The following is a 23,468-nucleotide window of genomic DNA, read 5'->3' on the forward strand; positions in this document are numbered from 1 at the left end:
GTTAGGGGTGAGTCAGGGGCAGAACCGAGACTGATTTGGTTCTGGGTCGGACTCACACCACAACGCAATGCCGTCTTTCATGAGTGAGTCGGGGTTCATGGCCAAGTCTGCCTCTCTGTGCCGCGGACTCAGAAGCAGCACTCCCTGCTGTGATGAGGACAGGTACCTCGAACTGATGGGCTGCTCTCCCCTCTGTCCCCCTCCTACAGATGTGCAGCACATTAAGAGGAGGGACATCGTCCTGAAGCGGGAACTGGGCGAGGGAGCCTTTGGGAAGGTCTTCCTGGCCGAGTGCTACAACCTCAGCCCGACCAAGGACAAGATGCTCGTGGCCGTGAAGGTAACTCCCAGAGGTTTGCAGGCACCGGGAATGGGGAGGGGTGGCTGGGGGCCGGGGAGCAGGAAGGAGAGGCTCGCTCTGTTCTGGGTGTGAACTGGCGTTGTCGATGCAATCGGGCCCTTGCTCAGAGGTCAGTGACGTTTCCTCTGGCTTCCGAGGGCCAGAGCTGAGGCACCTAAGGGGGCTGGGGGGTGGGTTGCAGCTGGAGGAGCCAGTTTGCTGGTGAAAGAGCCTGGCTCCTTCCCATCCCCAGATGCCTGGAAAGTCACTTGACATTTCTCAGGAACAGAGTTGAATGAGGGGTGGGCGGCTCAAGGGCAGCAGACATCCCTGGGAACAGAAGGAGGAGGGTGGGGAGGGTCAGCTACTAAGCACAGGGAGACTAGTGAGTGAAGTTGGAAACATTTCTTATAGCCCCCCTGGGATCCGAGTTCAGAGCCCAAGGGACAGCATGCCTGAGGGTTACTGCCTCCTGGCAGCCACTTCATTGGGCCCAGTAACCCCAGGTCTTCTGTCTTGCTGAGCCAGCTGGGCCGATCTGCAGCTGGAGCTGAAATGCATGGGGCAGTAGTTCCACGCTACCACTTCCTTACCCCCATACTTCAGCCCGTAGGGAACAGCTTCTCCTGAAAACCAGCGTTGGACAAATCATTGAACATCATTTGTACAGAAAAGAGCCAAGGAGCCCCTCGCGGGCACCTGCAGGTCTCAGTGGCCTCCATGGGTGCCGCAGGAATGCTTCTGAGGGCAGTGTGTGAATTCTGCTTGCTGTTCTGGGCTGAGAGCAGGGGATACTGCTCCCCACTGAGGACACTCACCTGGACCTCAAAAGAGTCTCTCCCTTAACACTGAGGGCTCTAACCCCACCATCTCATGATGACCGTTCCCTGCGTCCCTGACTTTTGGGTCTGTGTATTCATAGTCTTTTATTTTTTTTTAAAGATTTTATTTATTTATTTATTGGAGAGAGAGAGCATGAGCAGGGGGGAGAGGCAGAGGGAAAAACAGACTCCCTGCTGAGCAAGGAGCCCGATGCAGGACTCGACCCCAGGACCCTGAGGTCGTGACCTGAGCCGAAGGCAGACACTTAACCGACTAAGCCACGCAGGCGCCCCTGTATATTCTTTGTCTCGTGTGTCTGCCGGTTGTGTCTGTCCAAAGATGGCAGATGACAGCTTCCACGGATGCTGTTTAGCCCCCAGGCATAGTGGAAGTCATCAGAGAGCCTGCGTGGGAGGCCCAGGCCTGCCACTGATGAGCTTTGTGATCTTGCACGGGACCCTTTACCTCTTTGGCCCTCAGTTTCTTTATCTGTATAATGGGAAATATAATATTTCCTCCTTAAAACATTGGCGATTAAATCACATAACTGATGTAAAATCCTTAGTACATCGCTTGGGACACAGTAAATGCTCAATCAAGAGTAGTTGCTACTTGGTTTTATTACCATCGTTATTCTCGATATTGGTTTTATTGAATGTGCTTAGATAAGTGATGAACGACCTGCCAAGATTGCACTGACCATCTAGGATAGGGGTGCTCAACTTTTTCTCTTAAAGGGCCAGATAGTAAATATCTTAGGCGTTGAGGGCCATATGCTGTCCATTACTATGCTCAACTCTGCCCAAGAAGTAGGAAAGCAGCATAAACAATAGGTAAACTGATGGTAGGCCATTTTCTAATATATATATATATTTTACAAAAATAGGTGTTGTCTGCCAACCCACGATCTGGAAAATAAATAAGGAACTAGAGTATTTCCTCCGTGAAGGCTGATCATCATTATTGCTAGGCAGCCTGAGAATAAACTTGCTCAGTGTGCCTCCATAGACACGGGATGGTCAGATGAGCGAGGATGTCTTTAAAATGGCTTGAACCAGGGAAGTGGAAAGATTTCTAATTTCGTCCCCAAAGAATCTGCACTTCCCTGAAACTTTTAATTTATAGGGTGACACGAATCCACTGGGCATTCCAGCATCCCTCTGGGGACTGGTAAATGAAATGGACATTTTTGTGCTTTGAGCAGGAAATGGAATGATGGCCCCAAACCTTGGGAAATGTTTCTCGCCGAGCAGTCGGGGGTTAAGGGACAGTACCAGATCGGATAATACAGAAAATGTGTTTCTCTTTTCGTCCTTTTAAGAGGGTTTTCTTCTCTCCTTGAGTCTGGGAACCTGGAGGAGATGAGTGCCCTGAGATTATACACCATTTGCTGCCCAGGGGATCCACCAAGACACCATTCCCTGGAGAAGACACTCATCTCCTCTGGAGAAGGGCCGGGAAATGGTGTTTTCTGCTTCTTCTCCTCTTCAGATTTTACTCCTTCGTGCAGGCTCCTTCCTCTTGAGTTTGTGCTCATATTGGTGCAGGGTAATTGTGGACTTTCAGAGAACACATCCAAGTATAACCCAAAGTTAGGTTTTCCCAAAATTGTGGTTTCAAGTCAATTGGCAAGAATTTTTTTGCCCAGTGGGTGCCATGGGGGAGAGGGAGAGACATCACGGCCTCTGTTCTGAAGATGCTTGCAGTCTGCTGGGGAGACAAAAGGACACCCCGGAAGGAAAGAGAGCAGGACAAGACGGAGCATGGTTTGGACACGTGGGTGGTGTGAGACTGACGTTAAAACCACGCGATTCATATTTTAAAATCGGTGATACCATTCTGGAATAGTCCCTTGACAGAGAATACACTTGTTCACAAGATCTCAGAGGGTCTCCTCTGATAGCCAAATAGCTGATGGGGGAATGAGAAAGGGGTCCGACCTAATTCATCACCGGAAAAATGCATATTGAACCATAATGAGACGCCAGTGAGCACCAAGCAGAATGGCTCAATGGTGATGATCATACCAAATGCTGACAAAAACAGGGGGCAACTGCAGTTCTCCTCCTCTGCTGGTGGGAAGGTAAAGTGGTATAATCGTTTTGAAAAACAGTTTGGTATTCTAGAACATTACCATACTGTGTGACCTAGCACGTCTACTTCTAGACCTATATCCACTAGGTATCCATCTTTCTTTCTATCATCCATCCATCCATCCATCCACCTACCTACCTATCTACCCACCTACCCACCCATCCACCTACCCACCCATCTTTTTCTTTTCTTTTCTTTCTTTTTCTTTCTTCCTTCCTTCCTTCCTTCCTTCCTTCCTTCCTTCCTTCTTTCCTTTCCTTTCTTTCTTTCTTTCTTTCTTTCTTTCTTTCTTTCTTTCTTTCTTTCTTTCTTTCTTTCTTTCTTTCTTTCTTTCTTTCTTTCTTTCTTTCTTTCTTTCTTCTTTCTTTCTTTCTCTTTCTCTCTCCCTTCCTTCCTTCCTTCTTTCTCTTCTTTCCTTCCTATTATCTATCTAGAGACATGTCTAATAATGTTCATAAAGCATTATTTACAACAGCCCAAAACTGGAAACAGCCCCAAATGTCCCTCAATAGCAACATGGATAAGTAAATGTGGTATGTTCATACAATGGGAAACTATTCACCAAGGAAAATGAGTGATCTATAGCTACATGTAATAATAAAGAATCTCAAAAACACCATATTGAATAAAAAAAGACAGATACAGAGAAAAAACATATATATCTCATCACCATCACCATATATATATATATAATACATATAATATATATATAATGTTATATATATGATCACACTTATTTAAAGTTTAAAAGACAGGTAAAACTGAACTCTAGTGGTTAGGGATTTATATTTAGGTAGTAAAAACAGTTTTACAAAAGCAAGATCGTGAACTCTGTTAAGTTAGTATAGTGGTTCCCTTTCGGGTGAGAGAGGGAATATTAGAGGGGTGGGGCATGGGGTGGGGGTACTTCTGGGGGGCTGGCAGTGTTTTATTTTCTCCTTACGTTGAGGATACACTGATGTTAGCTTTGTAATAGTTCAGCGTGCTATAAAAGATTTTTCTTTCAAAGATTGATCATATTCTTAAAAATATGCTTAATTTATTCATCCCATAAATATTTATTGAGCACTTACTATGTGCCTGGCCCTGCGTGAGGCACTGGGGATGGAGGAGGCAAGGGGACACCCAGGCCCATGTAGCTCACATCTCAGAATCCTAGAACCTTAGAGCCCCGAAAGGATAGATGAGGAGGGGGAAGAGGGGTGTTCAGGATGATGACCACAACATCTAACCGGGAGTGTTGATTATGGCCCCCCTGTAAGTAATGTGTGCGTGTTAATGTTTTGTTCTCACAAGCCACCCTCAGCGTCAGGTATGATCACTATCCCCATTTTATGGAAGTGGACACTGAGGCACAGAGAGAGGGGTCAAGCAATTCACCCAAGGTCCCACAACGAATCAGTGGTGGGGGCACTTCAGATCCAGGCAGCCCCTCTCCTTCACAGGTGAGGGCATGAGCCCCTCGTCTCTGCTTTTCCTGGTTCCCTCTGTCTCTCCGTGCTGTGTTCTGGTGAATCTCGGCATTGCTCCGAGTCATGAATTCTTCTTGTGGTTTTATCTAGTGTAGGGTTTGTCCTTTCTGTGGAGGCTTTTGCTTTAACTTCCGCGAACCATATAATCTACTTCCAAGATGTCTAATTGGTTCATGGTTTTATGCTTATCTTGACTTTATTTCTCCCTGTTTTGGCTGCGTACCTTGTTGTTGTTGTTGTTGTTGTTGTTGTTTTAAATAATTATTTCCTGACTGTCTTTGAGCGTTTACTTATTTTAACATCTCTATCAGCCTATTCCTATAAAATTAACTTTATCTGCAGGAAATTCATGTTGTGGTTATTGGTAATTTTTATCATTTGGCTCTAACATTCTATTTCTTCCAGTATGTATGAACTGCAGCTCTTGAGCTCCTTTTCGTTTGGAGAGTTGTTTCGTTTTTGTTTTGGGTGTTCATGATTTCCAGTGCCAGTTAGTTTACATTGGAATAGGCACTTAAAACATTTGTGAAACAATCTGAGTGCAGAATCTCAGATTTTTAGTATTTTCCCAGTTTCTTAAAAAATAGGTTTTCCTCTTATTCTTAACACTTTTTAACCACTGACCTTTAGCAGGTCTTTCTGAAGTCTTCACCTTAGTTTCCATAAAAACAGGCAACCTGGGGTGCCTGGGTGGCTCAGTGGTTAAGCGTCTGCCTTCGGCTCAGGTCATGATCCCGGGGTCCTGGGATCGAGCCCCGCATCGGGCTCCCTGCTCGGCGGGGAGTCTGCTTCTCCTTCTCCCTCGCTGCTCCCCCTGCTTGTGCTCTCTTGCTCCCTCTCAAATAAATTAAAAAAAAAAATCTTTAAAAAAAGAAAGATTTATTTATTTATTTTTGAGAGAGAGAGAGAGAGAGAGAGAGAGAGAGAGAGAAGCGAGCACAGAGGGTGGGGGAGGGGCAGAGAGAGCAGGACAGAGAAAATCCTAAGCAAAGTCCCTGCTGAGCACGGAGTCCAATTTAGGGCTTGATTCCATGACCCCAAGATCATGACCTGATTGAGCCAAAATCAATTGAGCCATTTGAGCCAAAATCAAGAATCGGACGTTTAACCAAGTGAGCCGCCAAGACGTCCCCCAAATTATCAGATCTTAAAAAAAAAAAAAAGAAAGAAAACCAGCCAATTCTTTGTACTCATATTTCACTGGTCTCTATGATGTTTCATTACATTAAGCCATGACATTAACAGATGAATCATAAATGATTTTGGGAAACAATCACAGCTGACCCTTGGCAAGCTCCCCTCTGGGAGAGAAGTATCTATCTGGGTATCCAACCATTATTCAGGGCATAATGGGTTTCAGTCAGGATGTTCCTGAGAGGTAACAGACAGTACCAGTTAATTTGGCCAGTCATGTGGATATAACTTGGTGCAGTTTTTTCTGACCAAAAGAATGCATGTGCAAAGGGCCTGAGGCAGGTAAAAGCTTGGTGGGTACCAAGGACAGAAAGACCAATGAGATCAAAGTGTAATGAGTGAAGGAGAGGAAGGGCATGGGAGGAAAGGAGGCAGAGAGAGATGGGGAGACCTGACATTTAGAGCCCATGACTGTTTTAAGGGGTTTGGATTTTATCCTAAAAACAATGGGAAACTAATGGCCAGTTGTAAACCAGGAAGCCAGATGAGAGCCACCTGGCTTGTGATAACTTACCCAGCTTCCTCTCTCGTAAAATCGTTTGGGAATGTCAACAAGGAGCAGTGACATTGGATTTTGAGAGAAAAGGAGAGAGACGATTTTTATACTTAAAAAGTGTAGATTGACATGCGTCTGTGCATGTTTGAATATTTAAAAATGTGAACATTTAGGAATGTGTGTATCTCTGCATATATTAAATGGGTTAAATCAGTATACTAATGAAATCTGAAACCAAACACTTTGAAACTTTTTTTTTTTTTTTTTTTTGAGAGATGGAGCGCGAGCAGGGGCGGGGCAGAGGGAGAGGGAGAGAGGACCTTAAGCAGGCTCATGCTCAGCGCGGAGCCCATTGTGGGGTTCAGTCTCACCATCCTGAGATCATGACCTGAGCCAAAATCAAGAGTTGGGCGCTGAGCCACCCAGGTGCCCCAAGAAATTCGAATGCTTTTGCCATCTGGACTGCTTCCCAGACGGCCCCACTGAAACCCAGGGCTGGGGTGAACATTAGATATGATGCACATAGAGAGGAAGATCAGAAAGTGCAATGTCCTCAAACTTTGGGGGAAAAGAAAGGAGATTCGGTGGGGGGCAGATTTCTTTGTTCTGTGGTTACTGCTCAAAGGACCTAGGGGAGCCTCCCGGGCTTCAGAGACCCTCTGGCGAGACCCGTCTCCCTGCAACAACAGGAGCTCACTGGTGCCCCTGACTGGTGATCCACTTTGAAGTTTCCCAGCCCCAAAGAAGGGGTTGACTGCGGATGCCACTGAGAAGGGTGCGGGAGCCTCTGAGCTGATTTTCCTCCTCATTAGTCTCCTCCTGTCATCTCTGTCCCAATTGCATCAATCCCTGGGAATTGGGACCACCTGCAGGCCTGGCCCCCAGATGCTGCACCTGACCCCTTGCCAATTACATAAGCACTTCAGGGTAGACCCAGGAGCTGGAAAACCCGGTGTGAAGGCAGAGAGAGAACTAGCAGCGGACAAGGCTGTGCAGAGACTGGGGGACAGTGGTTGCTGTGTGCCCCATCTCCCAAAAGAGGAACCCCTGTCTGCCTGGCAGTGTGGAGCGCCAGGCTTGGGCACACTGGCTGGCACTGCCTGAGAGCCAAGAACGGAAAAATCCCATGACTGCTATTGGCGTCCAGACAGTTCAAGAGAATGATTTACAGAGATGGAGAGAGGCCATTTGGCTGGCCCCAAATTTGATCTACTTTTCCCTCTCATAAATCCAGCATTCCCATAAATCTCTGTAGTCTTCCATCCCACCCATGCTGGGCTCCTCTTTTCTCCCCCCTCTTATTCTTCATAAAGATAAATCACTGGCACTCATCCTCTACCCACAGCCCAGGCCACACAGCTCAGGAGCTGGGTCGCAGCGAAGACCCCTCTCACCATGACTCTGCCTTCTCCCACGCATAGCAAGAAGCCTTTGCAAATGTCATTGTTCTGGCTGCACGTGGACACACAGCAGCATGCTCCTTTCTTAGTGGACAGCTTCCCTGAGAAGGCGGCCAGAGCCTAAGTGCAGAGCACATGAGCTCAGAGCTGGCAAAGTCAGCAACGGGCTGGACCGCCCACCTCCCTGCCAGGCTTAGTCAGCCCTACCTGTCCAGCATCCTCGCTGAGCCTGGCCCCTCTGCCTTACCTGGCCCTCTCCTCCACCCTTTCACACCGTAAAACGTCTGTGCCCCCCACTCCCTCGGGGACATGCCTAAGTGGCCAATTCATCTGGTAAATTAACTTAAGCAGGTGTGCCATCCAGGGAAGTGTCCCTGGGCTCCAGATTCAAGCCCTGGCTAGGGCATGGTCTCTGGGAAGTCATTTCCCCGTTCTGGACCTCGGTTTCCTCAGCTGTCATGTGGGAAAGCTGCATGAGATAAATCCCAGAATTTCTGTCAATGGTAGAATCATTTCATCAAATGCGTTTTCAGTGAACTCTCCAAAGTTTGAAAAGAGTGAAAGGTGGTGCCGGTCGACGTTGGAGTGGGTTTGATCTCTGGCTAGGAGACCATGGCCCTAGAGACATTGAGACTGAACTCTGGGGTCCCGGAGACGGCTGAGGTCCGGTTTAATGGTATGCTTCCATTTGAGATGTGTGAATGCGTCCTGACTACCAGACAGGGCTGGGCCTCAGTTTCTCCAATTCCATCAATAAGCAGGTGGAGGGAAGCTGGTGATATTTAGTGCTCAAAGTGCATCATCTCTAATGTGTGCTAGCGACTGATGGAGGTCTGATGGGCCCTACTAGATAGGATTTTTGCATATGCACATCCCTGCAGGGCTGTCGGCCAAGGCAGCCCTGTGGATTTCAGTTAATGCGCGTGGCTGAGGCAACAGAAATACCCCTGGCTGGCGAGGCCTTGCAGGAGTAACATGATCTACAGGGAGGTGGGTCAGCCTAAATCACCAAAAAGGCCAGATGCTTGGCAGAGAGGATGCAAACCAGTCCCACGCCTGTCTAGATTTTCACTAAGCTGAAAAGAGCGTGCCAACTTCACACTCACTCCCTCATGGCCTGGTGTTGTGTCTGGTGAGGTTACGAAACTGTGTTGGTTGAAGCAAGTGGCTGTTTGGCCCTGTTTGCCTTCTGACCTCGTGGGGGAGGGAGGGAAGCCTGAAATATGTGCACCCACCTGCCCAGACTGTGCCTCCTGCAGGACGCCCCCCCCCCACCGCCCCTTTACTGTTCACCCTCCTTCTGGCCTGCATAGCTGCATCCCTGTGGCAGGGCCCTGTCCACCAAGGTCCCTTAGATGTGCTCAGAGTCTTCTACTTCGGTCTCACCGTCCTCTTCTAGTGCTAGAGCATCCACACTCACGCCTGACACCCCTCCTGACTGCTCCTCTTCTGTTTGTCTTCCTGAACCCCAGTCTGATGTCTCCCACTCACCCTGGGCTCTCCCACGCCACAGGGGCTACACCGTGGCATTTTAGTGATCACAAGATGCCCACCTGCCCATCCTGCCCTGGGATTTTGCAGGACTTGACCCCATCCTGGTTCTCGGTGGATCCTAAGGCTGTTGCCCGTTCACTGCCGTTCCCGTAGCTGCAGGCCCCCCAGTGCCTCCTTCAGCTTCCTACTAGGAGGACACAGGCGCCTTCTAGAAGCAACATGTTGATGTTTCTCTGCGAATATACACTCCTTCACAATCTAAAATCAAGGAATAGAAAGGGCAAGAAGGCTTTATTATGCCTGATTTCTGGTAGGCTCTGGGCATAGGCTAATTTACAAAGTTGAAGCAACGGGGTGGTGGTTTTTCCACTGTTATTTTTAGCTGCAGGATCATTTCTTCAAGGAAAGCTTAGGGGATAGCGCCTTGGTCAGGCTTTCCACCTGCCCAGCCCCCTCCCTCCGCCATTCATGCGAAATCTCAGGGAGCAAAGGGCTCTGAGATGAACATGCATTGAGATCAGTGGCCAGTGGATGGGAGGTGGGGCACCAGAAAGCTGGCTTCAGTTTCTGCAAGGATGAGCAGGCTGAGGACAGAAGGAATCGGGCCCTGCTGTTGTGATGTCACCTCATGGTCTTTAAACCCTGATTAAAATCTGATTGGTTGGGGACCAGCTGTCTTTATCATGGGCAGGTTTCTTCCCAGGAGGGGAGCAGACGGGCCCTTGCCCTCTGGTTGCTAAAACCCATGTCCTGCATTGTTTCCAGGCCCTGAAGGATCCCACCCTGGCTGCCCGGAAGGATTTCCAGAGGGAGGCTGAGCTGCTCACTAACCTGCAGCACGAGCACATCGTCAAGTTCTATGGGGTGTGTGGTGATGGGGACCCGCTCATCATGGTCTTTGAGTACATGAAGCATGGAGACCTGAACAAGTTCCTCAGGTAAGCAAGGACTGCCCCCTCCAGTCCTGGCCCCCCCGCCAGCCCCGCTGAACCCCTGCAGTTCCCCTGGAGCCAGAAGTCACACGGCCCCTCTGAACACATAAGTCTGGGGATTAGAAATGAGAAGCAACCTTTCAATCTTTCATATCAGTTCCTGAGCAGCAAGCTTCAGGCCTTGGTCACTGATTTCTAGGGGGAAACACTGAGGATGCTATGACAAGTGAGTATCTTCCTCCTGATCACAAGGTGGACTGACCACAAGAGCAGGGTCTGGAAGAGACTGAGGAGGGAGCCCAGAGGGCCTGCCAGCCTATAAGTCTCAACTCTGAGGCTCTAGAGCCACCTTTTCTCCTGATGATCTGAATTGTCTTCTCACTTGGTGTCTTACATTTCTCAGTGTTGTGAAGTGGAGCTAATACCTTACACCCTGCTGGAAACCTTCTTGCTGGAGACTTTTTTATGATGAATAAGAAAGTACAATGTTACAAGTTCATCAGGAGACAGAGATGGTTGAAAAAGAAGAGCAGATTTTCCTTGGGTCAATTTATAACCATGCTGTCCAGTGCTGTAGCTACCTATGGATATTTGAATTTAAATTTACATGACTTAAATTAAATTTAAAAATTCAGTTCCTTGGTCACACTAGCCACATTTCAAGTACTCAGTAGTCCCCTTGGGCTAGTGGCTACAATATTGGGCAGTGCAGTATAGACTATTTGCATCAATAAAAAGTTCAACTGGAAAGCACTGTTCTAGAAAGATTAGATATGTTGTAAGAGGGTTTCCCCAAACTTGGCTCAAGATCATCTGGGTTTTGAGATGCTCTTGATGGAACTAGCAAGAGACTGGAACCTCAGCCAGAAGGTTCTGGATGGAGTTGCACGGCAGGAGGGCAGACAGCCTTCCCCAGGGAAGACAGCTTCTCACCACTAGAGCAGAGTTAGCACTTCTCTGCCTCCCATGTCTGCCACTTCCAAGTATGCCAGATGTGGAGGGGGCAGCTGTGTGTGAGGGTGTGTAGAATTTGGTGTCCCAGGAAGTAGGTGGGACCATCAGGCCATTGACACGTAAGGTTCTTTTGATATCCATTGCATCCCATGGCTGATGATGACATTTTCAGAGTTCACGTGTAGGCCATGGAACACTGCTAACACACTCACCACAACTTGAGGACATCTTCTTCAAGTGAGACATTGACTAGTGTGCCGTGGTTTTGAGGGATCCTGGAAAGGGCTGGTAGCAGTTAGTGAACTCTTCTTATGAGCTGGGTTTCCAAAAATGGCCCCCGAAGAAGGGAAAATATCTGTAGGATGTTTTGAACCTCCTGAACTTGGATTTTCACAATGAAATTTATTCCTTTCTCGGAGGACTCTGTCCTTGTCATCAGCCAGACTCGAGTTCACATCCTGAATTTGTCACGTCTTAGTGATGTAGCCTGGAGCAAGTTATTAAACCTTAATTCTCTCTCCTAGATAACAAGACTGAACTGCTCCACAGGTTTCCTACCACGAGTGCTAAGTGACTGTATTGTATAATACCTAAATGGGTCTTCCAGGTAGCTGAGTATTCAGATAGTTACTAATATAGGCAATGCCTTTCTCAGTATTCAAGATCTTTATGCTGTGCTTGCATCCCCCTGGGATGGCCCGAGGGACACGCTCCATTTCCCAGCAAGCCCATGCCATAGATTCAGCAGTGCCTTTAGCCCCAAGTGCCCCAGACAGGCCTACAGAGAGCTCTTGGGGGCCTCTGTGTACCCCTGCCATGCCCAATATGAGGGAAGTGGGAAGAAAAGAGTAGAGAAGCCAGTTGGTGGCTTTTAGGGGCAGGCTGCAGCGTCCTCTATTGGTTGATCGGAGCTCAGGCTTGCCTGAGGATGCGCCTTCCTTGCGGGCTGATGCAGTAGCTCTCCTTCGGAGGGTGAAGTAGGCAGAACCCACAGGAGACAATAAAAGGAATGTGTTCATATTTAATGACTCCTTTCAGTGGAAATTGGAGAAGCAGTAGAACAGGCCGAGGCCTCCCTGTACACGAGGGCTCCTTGGTCCACAACTTCATAAATAAGGGCTCTGGGTGTGGTTATGGCTCATTGGGCTTTCTGGAGAAAAGAGTGAATACTAAAAGCTACCGATATGACAAGGCAAGGCGTTAGGATAACAAATCCGGGGCCTTGATTTGGGACGGTGGGGGAACTGGGGCTTCCCAGGCCTCAGCTTCCCAGACCCGAAGGGTCTCTCCATTTGGCCCTGCCACCAACAAAAGTTATCCAGTCCTAGGCAATGTGGTGGACAGAGTAGGAATGTGAACTCCAGGCACCTGCTACCTACAGTGTGGACTGCCCACCCACAGCATCAGCACCAGGAGCTTGTCAGAAATGCAAATGACTGAGCTCCGCCCAGCCAATCAGAATCATAGGGGGCGGGGCCCAGGAATCTCTTCAGCACAATTGATGATGCTCCTTAAAATTTAGAGCTCTCTAGAGCCACATGTCTGGTTTCCTTCGGCCTCCAGATTATCCATATGGCCACTGCGGCACTCCTGTGACTTCAGCCAGGTGATCTGACCATTTTGTGCCTCAGTTGCTTTAACTCAAAATTGGAGTGGGAGGATTAAGTGAATTAATAGATCTGGGATCTTTAGAACTTGGAACAGCAAGGGCTTGGAACTGCAAGGGCTCTGGAAGAGTTAATTGTTTTATTAACGATTCTGTAGTGGATATCTAGAGCTGGGGAAACTCCTGCATAGCATTAAGAAACTTAAAAGAGTAGGCTTATTTCCTGATCCATTAGACTATGTCTGCATCATCTTAGTTGGGAATCTGATTGTAGTGTTGTACTCATAATGCACACTCACATGTCGTAATGTTGGATGGACAGAAATAGGCAATAAGTAGGCTAAGAGAGATGTCATTCATTTCTGTGGTGTATTCTTGAGAACAGAGAATCAAGAAGGCTGTTTCCTGTGATCTCCTGAATTCTCTCTGTCCTCTGTCTTCTTCCCCACTCCTCACAGGGCCCATGGGCCAGATGCTATGATCCTTGTAGATGGGCAGCCACGCCAGGCGAAAGGCGAGCTGGGGCTCTCCCAAATGCTCCACATCGCCAGTCAGATCGCCTCAGGCATGGTGTACCTGGCCTCCCAGCACTTCGTACACCGGGACCTGGCCACCAGGAACTGCCTGGTGGGAGCCAATCTGCTGGTGAAGATCGGGGACTTTGGCATGTCCAGAGATGTCTACAGCACCGATTACTACAGGGTAAGGTGGCTTTTCCAGCTGCAGGACTCAGCAGCAGAGCTAACACCTTGCTCACATGTCTTTGTCATTGTCCATTAACCCTGTCACTCTGGAGAACGCACGTATGCACCCATGCCCAGACATACACGCGGTGGTTATCCTTTGGCCACTCCTACATCTTGACATACCTGTTTATGATTCTCTCGATAGCTCATGCCTCCCTTCCTCTTGGACATTCAACTTGACGGTATTCTTACATTGCAATGACATATGCATTGTGTTCTTATATACATCAATACTCATTCTTCATGCAAACAGACTCATACATATATGTGTATGCCCAAATGCGCACAGGGTCAAGCTCAACTTGGTGCTACATTTTAACACCTCCCAACTCAGTCCCTGACCCAGCCTTACCCACAACACATTTTGTTCTCTGAAATTATCTGGTGACTGTGTAGGCTTATCTTGTCTTCAAAAGTAGATCTTGATGAGAAGCCAGAACCGACAGTAAAGTAGCAAAAATCATTAATGTCCTGCTGAGCAAAATCACCTGAATGATTTAGGAAAGGTGAAGCAAGAAAGCATGTTATTGTTGCCAACTTTGGAGAGAGTTGCTAGTTGGCCTTAGAAAAAGCTTTCTGATTGTGTTAGGAGGCATCACATTCAATTTTACTTCTATACAGTGGTCTGCTTTATGTTAAGAGGTATCTTATCTTATTTTGCTCCCAGGATTATTTGTTCCCTTAGTCTTTGGGAAATCCCTTCCAGTGGATTATTGAGTGGTTTTGACAGGGAAAAGACAAGTGCGCACAAGTGTCATTTACCCCAAAAGAGGGAAATGTGGGAGCAGCCTGAGATGCAGAGACAGGATAACCTTTGCAAACTGATTGGAAGGCACATGCCTCAAGAAATATGTAATAGTTACTTCAGGGACACTGCGTGGGTGAGGAGTTTGAACAGGTGGTATAAGAAGAGGGTGGGAGAAAGTTCTAGAGGTCAAGAGGCATGGTAACCATTGGTTTTGTGTTCCTTGTAGGGAATGAATGATCATATTGTGAGTCAAAGAGCCCAGATACGATTGTCCTGGTGGCCTAAGCATGGTGGACTATGAGGCTGGGAGTTTGGGGTTGGCATGTGCAGATCTGTTCATTCTGGATGCCCCTGATGGCTTTGCCTAAACAACATTGCTCAGACATTAGAACTGGTTGCTCAAGACACTTCATTTTACCCATAGCCTGAAGAAAATTGAAATATTTGAGAAATGCCCTTTGTGGCTAGAAAGTGATTTGTGCATGGTACAACCAAAGGACGGTAGATGCTATACTATCATGAGAGAATATGAGGCCAAGTAGACCAAACAGCAGGGAAGCTAGTAAGGTCCAAGCAAGCTAGGCAGTTTCTCAAGCCACCTACCCCGTCTAACATCCCAGATACAGAAAAGGGAGCACAATGCAGCAGTCGCCACAGATGGACGGCCAGGGCAGACCTGCCAGGAAACATCAAAGCAGAGTCTTTCTTTAGCATCTAGACTAATTTTTTCACTCATTTCCAAGAGAGGCATTGGTGTGGTTACTAAGGGCCCATGGGCCGTAGATTTCTTGAGTCTAGCTGGAGTTAGCACCGTTTAATTGCCTTTGTGCTCTCTGTAATGGCGTTTGCTGGCCTGTTTGCCTGAGCTCAGATTTACATTGGTGTTGATAAAAGCAAGGGAGGGATCATCGTTTTTCTGTGTATGGCAGATGTATGATTATGCCAATCTGTTCTCCACTGGCTTTACCACGGTCCCGGGAAACAAAATCTGACCACAATGTGTGCACACTCAGCTGTCAAACTCACTTCAAGGAGTGCCCTTCATATTTCTTGATTCTGATTCAAAAGAGTCAAAAAAATCACATCTATCAGCTATCCAACAATACTGCTTTGCCCTCGCTTTAACAGCTGGGAACTGATGCTCTTTCCTCCTGGGAGAGCAGCAAGGGGTGAATCTATCTTATTTCGGTGGACACCAGGGCTGATTGGAACATGAGGAAGGGAGGGCGAGGTGGAAAAGGTCCACTCTTCAGGTATCTGCAATCCCTTTTTCATGAGTTCTAAGCCGGGTGTAAGCAGAGGCCAGCTGGCTTGAAAACGTATGTCTTTGGTCACAGGGAATATGAAATAAAAAAGAGCTATTGTAGTAAAAACAGTGCACTATGGGAAAACTGCATATCCCACTGATGGTGGGTAGATATTATACTTTCCATATTCCGAGAGTAGTATGTATCATATCTTCGTGTTCAGTTGTTCCCAATGTCCTAATGTATGCACAGCTCCCCCTCCCTCACCCTCTGCAAAACAAAAGGCAGAAGTAGATTTGCCGGGGGTCACATCACTGGATGTACTCCAAAGTCTTGTTATCCACACCGGAGGACGTCAGAGTGCAAAGGCGTTCTGCACTGGGACCTGATCTTACTAAACACCACCACCATTAGCAGCCTTGGGGCCCCAGCGCACTTCCCCTAACCTCTCTTTAGTTTTCCCATTTAAAAAATGAGGACAAATGTAGTCTCTTGGCAGAGTTATTTTGATGTTGAGCAAGTTACTTTGTGTAAAGAGCCTGAAATACATGGCTTACTGGGTAAACTATTGTTTCCTTCATACCCAAGGCAGGAGAACCACAGGGATAATCTGATTCCCAGATGTCATTCTTGGGTCGGAGAGAAGGACCTCCTGATCAATGGAAGATAAACTGAGATCATGTAGCTGCCCCAAAGGAGGAGGGTCTTTAAGTTGACCACATCTGGAAACTTTCCTTTCCAAGGTTTCAACTTAAATAGAAAGACTGGATCATCAGACTTGCCTGTTCTTCTGGTCAGTGTTTACATGGTCCTCATGATCTTATAGCTAGGTTCATGTACAGGTGATTTATGAAACATTTTTTTTGGTTTGGTACACCAGCTGAAGCTCTGGGGGAATGCAGTGATTTATTATATAGCAGGAGCATTGATGGATTCTCTCTGCAAGCTGATGTCCGGGATAGATTTGCTACTGTAGGTCACGGAAATCTGTTGAGCCTAGGAGTTTGTGAGTTCCTGGTGCCTAATTCAGTTAAATGCAGATAACCCAGGCCTCTCTCTTTGTGTGTGTGAGAGTGTGAGTGTGTGCGTGGGTGAGTGTTTGTGTGAGCATGCCTGTGAGCGTGCGTGTGTTCATCTGCCCAGGGTAGAGTCCAGGATGTGTATACAAGAGCAGGGAGAGAGATGGAGATAAGCTCCTCCTTATATTCTTTCTTTTTTATTTTTAATTTCTTAAAACAAAGAGGTGCCATCTGGCTCCTAGATGAGTGATATGCAAACGATTTACACAGGTGAACTGCCTAATTTCCTGTTACATATTTAGAAAGAGAAGACAACCATCTCTGCACTAGAGTGCCAGGATCTGCCAGGATCTTTGTTCTCTCTTCTTAAGACTCTGCCCGGTGACATACCTTTTCCTCCTGTGGGTCACTCACTCGACGCTTCTGAGATTGCTCATAAGCTGGCTTGGACAAGTGCGGATTTTCGTACCCTTATGCCTTTCTCAGAACATCAGACAACATTAAGAAATTGGAGGTCAAATCTGGAATCAAAGAATGTTTTGAGAGCCCTGAAGAGGAGGAGGTTGGGGTTTATTTGGAGGGGAGGCCATATGCTGAGGTATGGGAAGAACAGGATCGAAGGGCCCGGTGCTCTGGTCCTCCTCACCCGGAGGACCAGGAGTGTGCCTTCCAGTTTACCCTGTATCCTCTGTGCCTAGCACAGTGCCTAGCACTGTAGATGCCCAATAAAAATATGAATGAATGAACAAAGTTAGAATGAGCCTTCAGAGTTAGGCAAGAAGTAGATTAGGCCAGACCAAGAAGAACCTGAACAAACAAACAGACGCCCACCTAAGTGAGCTGAGTCTTTGCAGATGTTGGGGGGGAATCCATTATCTGGGCAAGTAGAATCAATATCTGGGGACAATGTCTGGAGGAGGCAGGTGAGTGGTGGTCAGAGTCGGATGACTCGAAGCCGGAGTCGAGTCTTGGTAGGGGATGCAGCCAAGTGTCCAGGAGATATGAGAGAAGGTATGCCAGAATCCAGACAGACACACTTCTGGGGGACATAAGGCAGATCTGGCAGCTGGTAACAAGTTCTGGGTTCTAAGCTGGAGATTCCAGATCAGGGTACCTAGAAACCCCTGAGGAGGACGACAGCAGCAACCCTTAGGATGTGGGAATAATTTAGAATAAACTGATTTGACTGATAGAATATTTGATTTTATGGATGTTGTGGTGACCCCATAGCGGTGATGACAAGTGTTGTCTCTTGGACCCACACTATCTGGGTTTGTATCTCAGCTTCTGTCATCCCTGGCTATATGACCTTGGGCAAGTTATTTAACCTTTCAGTGCCCCCAACTATAAAATGGGACTACGAGTCCTTATCATATACGTTTACTATGAGGATTAAGAGTTAATAAATATAAAGCTCTTAAGATGATAAATGTTAAATATCAATTACTGTTACTATAATTGGAGCTAAAATACAAATGTCTTCCCAATTCCCAAATGGGCATTTTGAATAAGGCTTACCTAAGTGCATTAGTTAAGGTAGGCCAACTGCTATAGCAAGCAGATGCAAAAATATATATAATAGTTCCAACACAAATAGAAGCCTATTTCTAGGTCATATAACAGTATGAGCAGGTGAACTTTTTGGAGAAATAGCCCCTCCTCCATGCAGTCGTTCCAGCTGATGGAATTCTACCCTCTTCTTTGTGTGGTGTCCTCGGTCAACCTAGGCATCCATCCCCATTCCACAGCTGGGAGGGGAAATGGGCATGAAGGAATGTAGGTGGTTAATGGGCCTAACCTGAAAGTGGGGCCTGTCACTTCTCATGGCAAGAACCCAATCACATGCATGGTCTCGCCATTTGTAAAGGAAGTGGAGTGTGACTGTGTCCTCAGGTAGAAGAGAAGAACATGGGTTGTAGTGAGCAGCTGGTAACCTCTGCCCCATTATGGGTGAAGAAAAACTCCTTCTCTTCCAACATTCCATGGCATACCATCCCATGTCTGATGATTTATCAGGCAAGTTAGGACAAGATATCCTTTCTTTCTACCACTAGGCCCATCCTGAAGATGGAGATGATAATCCTGAGATGCCCCTTTTATCCTGCTTGCAAAAATCCTGGTGTCACGTGGCATGTGTAAGCAATGGGGGAGCTTGGCCCCACCTGCCATCTTGGTGCTTTTGTTCATCCCCCTGGAAAGCAAAAAGGCATGCCGACAAGAAAGCAAATCCAATTGACTGGGTGGGGAAAGAGGGAATGTTCTAAATCAAATGGAGTCCAGGTTAATAGAAAAGAAAATACATTCTCAAAGTTTTGTTGACTAATTAATTAGTTTTTAGTCTCAAGTGGAGAGGTCCTTAGATGGAAATCAAGTAGCTGGCAGCGTGTTGAGGAGAGCCAGAGCTATGAAATAACTTGTAATTTACTTTTACCTTTAAAAGTTAATGATGGTGATTTAAGCTAACTGACTTTCAGGATCACATGGAGCCACCAATACCCCTTGCTCTTTGTTGGGGTTTTGGGAAGCTCATGCAGTAACTGGTACCCCTCTTCCCTGCTCAGATTCTGAGTTCTGAGCCCTTTGAGACAGAGAACCCAGACATGGAGATTATAATGTGTACTTGTGTAGTGATAGAACAGTTGCAGATGGTGGCCTTGCTGGGCAGCAACGATGAGCTCCCTCCTACTGAATTCCCAGACTAGACGTTCTGCCCAGTCATGGCAGCCTAGGAATATTGCAGGCTTTGCCCTACTAGGGTAGAACTCCTGCGGCTCCTCTCTGTTCTCTGTAGATAGGCAGATGCCCATCAGAAGGGGAAAGGGTGTGGCCTGCATGCTGGCCCCCACCAATCAGAAAAGTTGTTCCTCCCAAGGGGTGGGATTCGGGCTGGAGAGCTACCAGATGGTAGCCACCTACTCCAGTAGGTGTTCCTCCAGTTGGAAATCTGAAACAGTGCCAAAAAGGTGGGTCTCTCACATCTCTGTTTGTCCCCACCTGGGCAAGTGGCTGCCAGCCACCCTGAGTCTTAAATTCTTTCCTCCAAGGCCCAGAGTAGGGAGATCTGACCCCCTGCTTAACTGCCTGGGAGAGGATTAGTAGCTGGACATATTGGTCCTTGAGGGATGCTGAACCAGTTTGGTGAGAGCTTAGCCAGACTTGTCCCTTGGGTTTTAGCCATTAGGTTTTCCTTAGCGGACCCAGGCACCATGGTAGAAAAAGTGATTCTGACTATCAGAAGATGAGGGTCTCCTGCAGGCTGTCCGGTGGCCTGAGCCCAGTTACTGGGCCTGATCATTCCCTTGCTGTTTGTTGGATATCCTAATAATTTGTTACCTATATTCCTATTTATCTGGAGGAGAACAATGGGGGGGTTATATTCCATTCCTAAAGAATAGGATGGTCCCATCTCTTATTTTTTATAAATATGTTTTCATTTAGAGTAATTTTAGATTTCTTGAAAAGTTGCAGAGATGGTAAAGAGAGTTCTCATATGCACTTCACCCAGTTTTCCCTACTGTTGGCCATGGTACATTTGTCAAAGCTAAAAAAATTCACATCAGTACAAATTGTTAACTAAACTAAACTTTGTTTGGATTTATCAGTTTTCCCACTAATATTCTTTTTAATGTCCCAGGATCCATTCCAGAATACCACACTGCACTTAGCCACATTATTCCTTAAAGGCAATAGGACTTTTATGGTTGAAGCCTGGGTGAGGGGATCCACTGCCCTATTATAGTCTATCCCTTGGCCCCTTTGGCCCCAGGGCAACCCTTCATTCACCTTTCAGAGGCCCCAGAGCTCCAGACTTCCCTGTGTTCTGGAACAAGGGTAGGTGGGCTCTAAGAAGCTCTTAAGGAACCCTATTTGGTGAGAACTTGTAACTCCAGAGTCTTAAAGGAGTCCTTCAAAGCTGTGCAGTCATTGGTCACTGTCTTTAGAGAGTAAGCAGACAAGACTAGAGCTTAGATTAGGAGGCTAAGGGAAGGCTTGGGACTTCTCAGGTTCCCAGTCCCTAAACTGTATGTGCGTTCTTTTCTTCCACCTTGGGAGAGGGTGCCCCATGCTGGCAGAGAGACAGGGCCACAGGTAGACATCTGGGCATGCTCAGAACTTTAGTTGCCAGAATGGCTGCTGTAGGACTTGGTGCCACAGCACATATATCTTGAGTGAATTCTGAAAAACAACTTAAATGAAAAACAACCCATTAAGCTGCACAAAGCTGCAGAGGGAATGAACCCGGAGGAAGGTGTGGAGGATAGATTTATGCTAATTATAGGTATTACAACCTTGTTTCCTTGATTAAAGCCAATGGATTTGCACACCGATTATCCAAAAAATATCAGATATTTTGGAATCCCAAGTCTGTTGGGAGGGACCGGACTGCTGTTTAGGATACCTTGGTCTCCAGGCCAACTCTGTGTCTAGTTAGAGGCTCCACTTTCATCTGTAAAATCTGGGGTTTAGATCCTGGTTTTGTGGTCTTTTTTAGATTTTATGTTCTATGGGACTAAGTTCTAGGGGTAATGAGCCAGAGGCTTGGCTTCTTTAGAATAGAAGGGAGACGGGGCTGAAAGTATAAGAATAAAGCCAATGTCCTCTCAAGCAGTCTCTATTATTTTTTTTTTAAGATTTTATTTATTTATTTGACAGAGAGAGACAGCGAGAGAGGGAACACAAGCAGGGGGAGTGGGAGAGGGAGAAGCAGGCTTCCCGCCGAGCAGGGAGCCCGATGCGGGGCTCGATCCGAGGACCCTGAGATCATGACCTGAGCCGAAGGCAGTTGCTTAAGCAACTGAGCCACCCAGGCGCCCCAAGCAGTCTCTATTATTGCTTTGCCCTGGGACCATAGCTGTTCAATATCCCAGCCCCCTTTCCCCCTCCTGATGAAACAAGGGAACAACCTCCAGTTTTGAAATAGTCTCTCCCCACAATATCTGGATCTACCTTAGTGATTGAAATTTGCTTTCTTCTCTTCCTTCTTCTTCCTCTTTGAGATACTTAGGGTAATCAGACAAAAATCAGCCTTGTGGGCATAAGAATTGCCGGGCAGACTTTCTTGGATGTCTTTTCAGTGATGGGAATTATTTGGATTCTTTTGTCCATCTCAGAACTTCCAGACCTCCAGACTTCCTAGACAGTATTATACTTTATTGCAACATGGTGGTAGTGCTATGGACATCTACCTGCAACTACAGCAATCTACAAAGTTCAGACATTAATATAGGGTGGGATCTGGTGTTTTGAGCCATGGAACACTCCAGCAATCTTGTGTACAGATGACTTGGAGAGGACATGATGATCAGGAAGTTGAGGTGCAAACGATGGGACTCCAGCAATGAGGTGAAAAAGTTATTTTGGGCATCTCCCTCCTAGGGGCTTAGGAATGCTAGTGCTGGGGGATACTGTCCCATCTTTGCTTCTGGGGTCTTGGCAACCTGTGACTCATGTGGTGGCTGGAATGCAGGGCCAGAGGCAGGAAGTCTATGTTTAGTCCATGCCATGACCACTGACGGGAAATAAATACCTTTCTTGCCATGGACCCGAGTTTACCATATGTGATGTAGGCACTTCCTGTCTGTCTTTGTCATTGTCTTGAGGCTTCTCATCTCTTCACTCACAGGTGCTGGCCACACCAATAGCATTGTTTTCTCTTACTTCACGGAAACTTGGTTGGGGTTTTGATGGATATTCTACAGTCTTGTCTTAAGATACATTGATGGCTTCAGTGATCCTTTTCCTGGATGGGGCTTAAAGGGCTGGATTCTGGTTCGGCTGTTCACTTACTTTGGTGATACTGACTTTAGACCAGTATTCTTGACTCTCAACTTAGAAGGTGGGATTAGATGCATAGTTTTCCAATACATTTTTTTTAATAGTGGTAAAACCTTTTCTTCAGATGGCCCTTAGACGATAGAAGATGACAGATAGATGGATGATAGATAGGTAGATTGATAGATAGATAGACAGACAGACACACATGGCCTCAGTTGAAGTGGAGAAACAATGGAGCCATGGCATTCTGCTCCCTCTGGCCTGCTCCCAGTCGTGGGGCTCTGGCAGCACTTTGTGGAGGGGCTTCCATGCCCTGCAGGGCTGAGCACGGGGACCCCTTCAGTAGGCTCCCCCCATCAAGACTTAGGGCAGATTTTATCTGTCCCAGCCACACGTGATAGTGATGTGAAGAAGAATGTCAAGTAGCAGGGAATCAGTGAATGAATAACTGGATTTGAATGAATAGCTGTTTCTCTGTGGCTTATCAGTTGACCACGTAAGCCCAAATCAGCTAAAAGAGAAATGGTTAAACCAACTAAAAGAGAAATGATCATTTTACACATGCTGATTGTGGGACTCTGTGTTTGCACACCAGCCTCTTAATGTTCTGCCTGGAAGGAAGAAGGTCTTCTGAGACCTTGCAGAGAAGGAAGCTTCCAGGGATTATTAGCCTCCATTTTATGGATGAGCCTCAGAAATGCTTGGTGATGTGTTCAAGACCCTGAGACTTCTCAATGGCAAAGTCAGTGTTAGAGCCTTATGCCTGAGGATGAGGAATCCACTTTGAACACCTGCTGAGCTTTGTTTATGCTAGTTTATTTCCCCTTGTGCCACATCCCCTAGCCATTGAGAAGGTCTGTGTGCTGGGGACAGAATTCAATTCAATTCCCCACCTATGCGCAAGGATGAATAGAATGCAATCTGTGTTTCCAAGGAAATTAAAGTTTCATAGGGCATATAAAGCAGGATGAAAATGTGTAACTCCCCCACAGGCTAGAGGGAAAAAACATCATACAAAGGGTTACCAATTTCAAAAGCCCATTTAATCAAAGGGATGACTTGGGTCTTAAGGGGTGGGTGGGTAGTCAGTGGGTTGAATTTTAGGAAGGCATTCCTGTCAGAGGAGTGA

The 23,468-nt window shown here is 46.9% G+C and overlaps 1 protein-coding gene across 5 annotated transcripts in view; it reads left to right on the forward strand.

Annotated features, from left to right (window-relative positions):
- NTRK3 (neurotrophic receptor tyrosine kinase 3) overlaps nucleotides 1-23,468 on the forward strand; it is a 383,244-nt gene that overhangs the window by 322,798 nt on the left and 36,978 nt on the right. For all 5 annotated transcript variants that reach the window (XM_028122166.2, XM_088025201.1, XM_028122167.2 and 2 more), the window contains 3 exons: nucleotides 210-340; nucleotides 10,078-10,250; nucleotides 13,263-13,506. In XM_028122166.2, coding sequence (XP_027977967.1) covers nucleotides 210-340; nucleotides 10,078-10,250; nucleotides 13,263-13,506 — 548 coding nt within the window. The remainder of the gene's footprint in view (nucleotides 1-209; nucleotides 341-10,077; nucleotides 10,251-13,262; nucleotides 13,507-23,468) is intronic.

This window comes from Eumetopias jubatus, unplaced genomic scaffold (genome assembly GCF_037043125.1).
Source record: "Eumetopias jubatus isolate StellerSeaLion01/CBP00866 unplaced genomic scaffold, mEumJub1_p1.0 scaffold_7, whole genome shotgun sequence".
Lineage (NCBI taxonomy): Eukaryota > Metazoa > Chordata > Mammalia > Carnivora > Otariidae > Eumetopias > Eumetopias jubatus.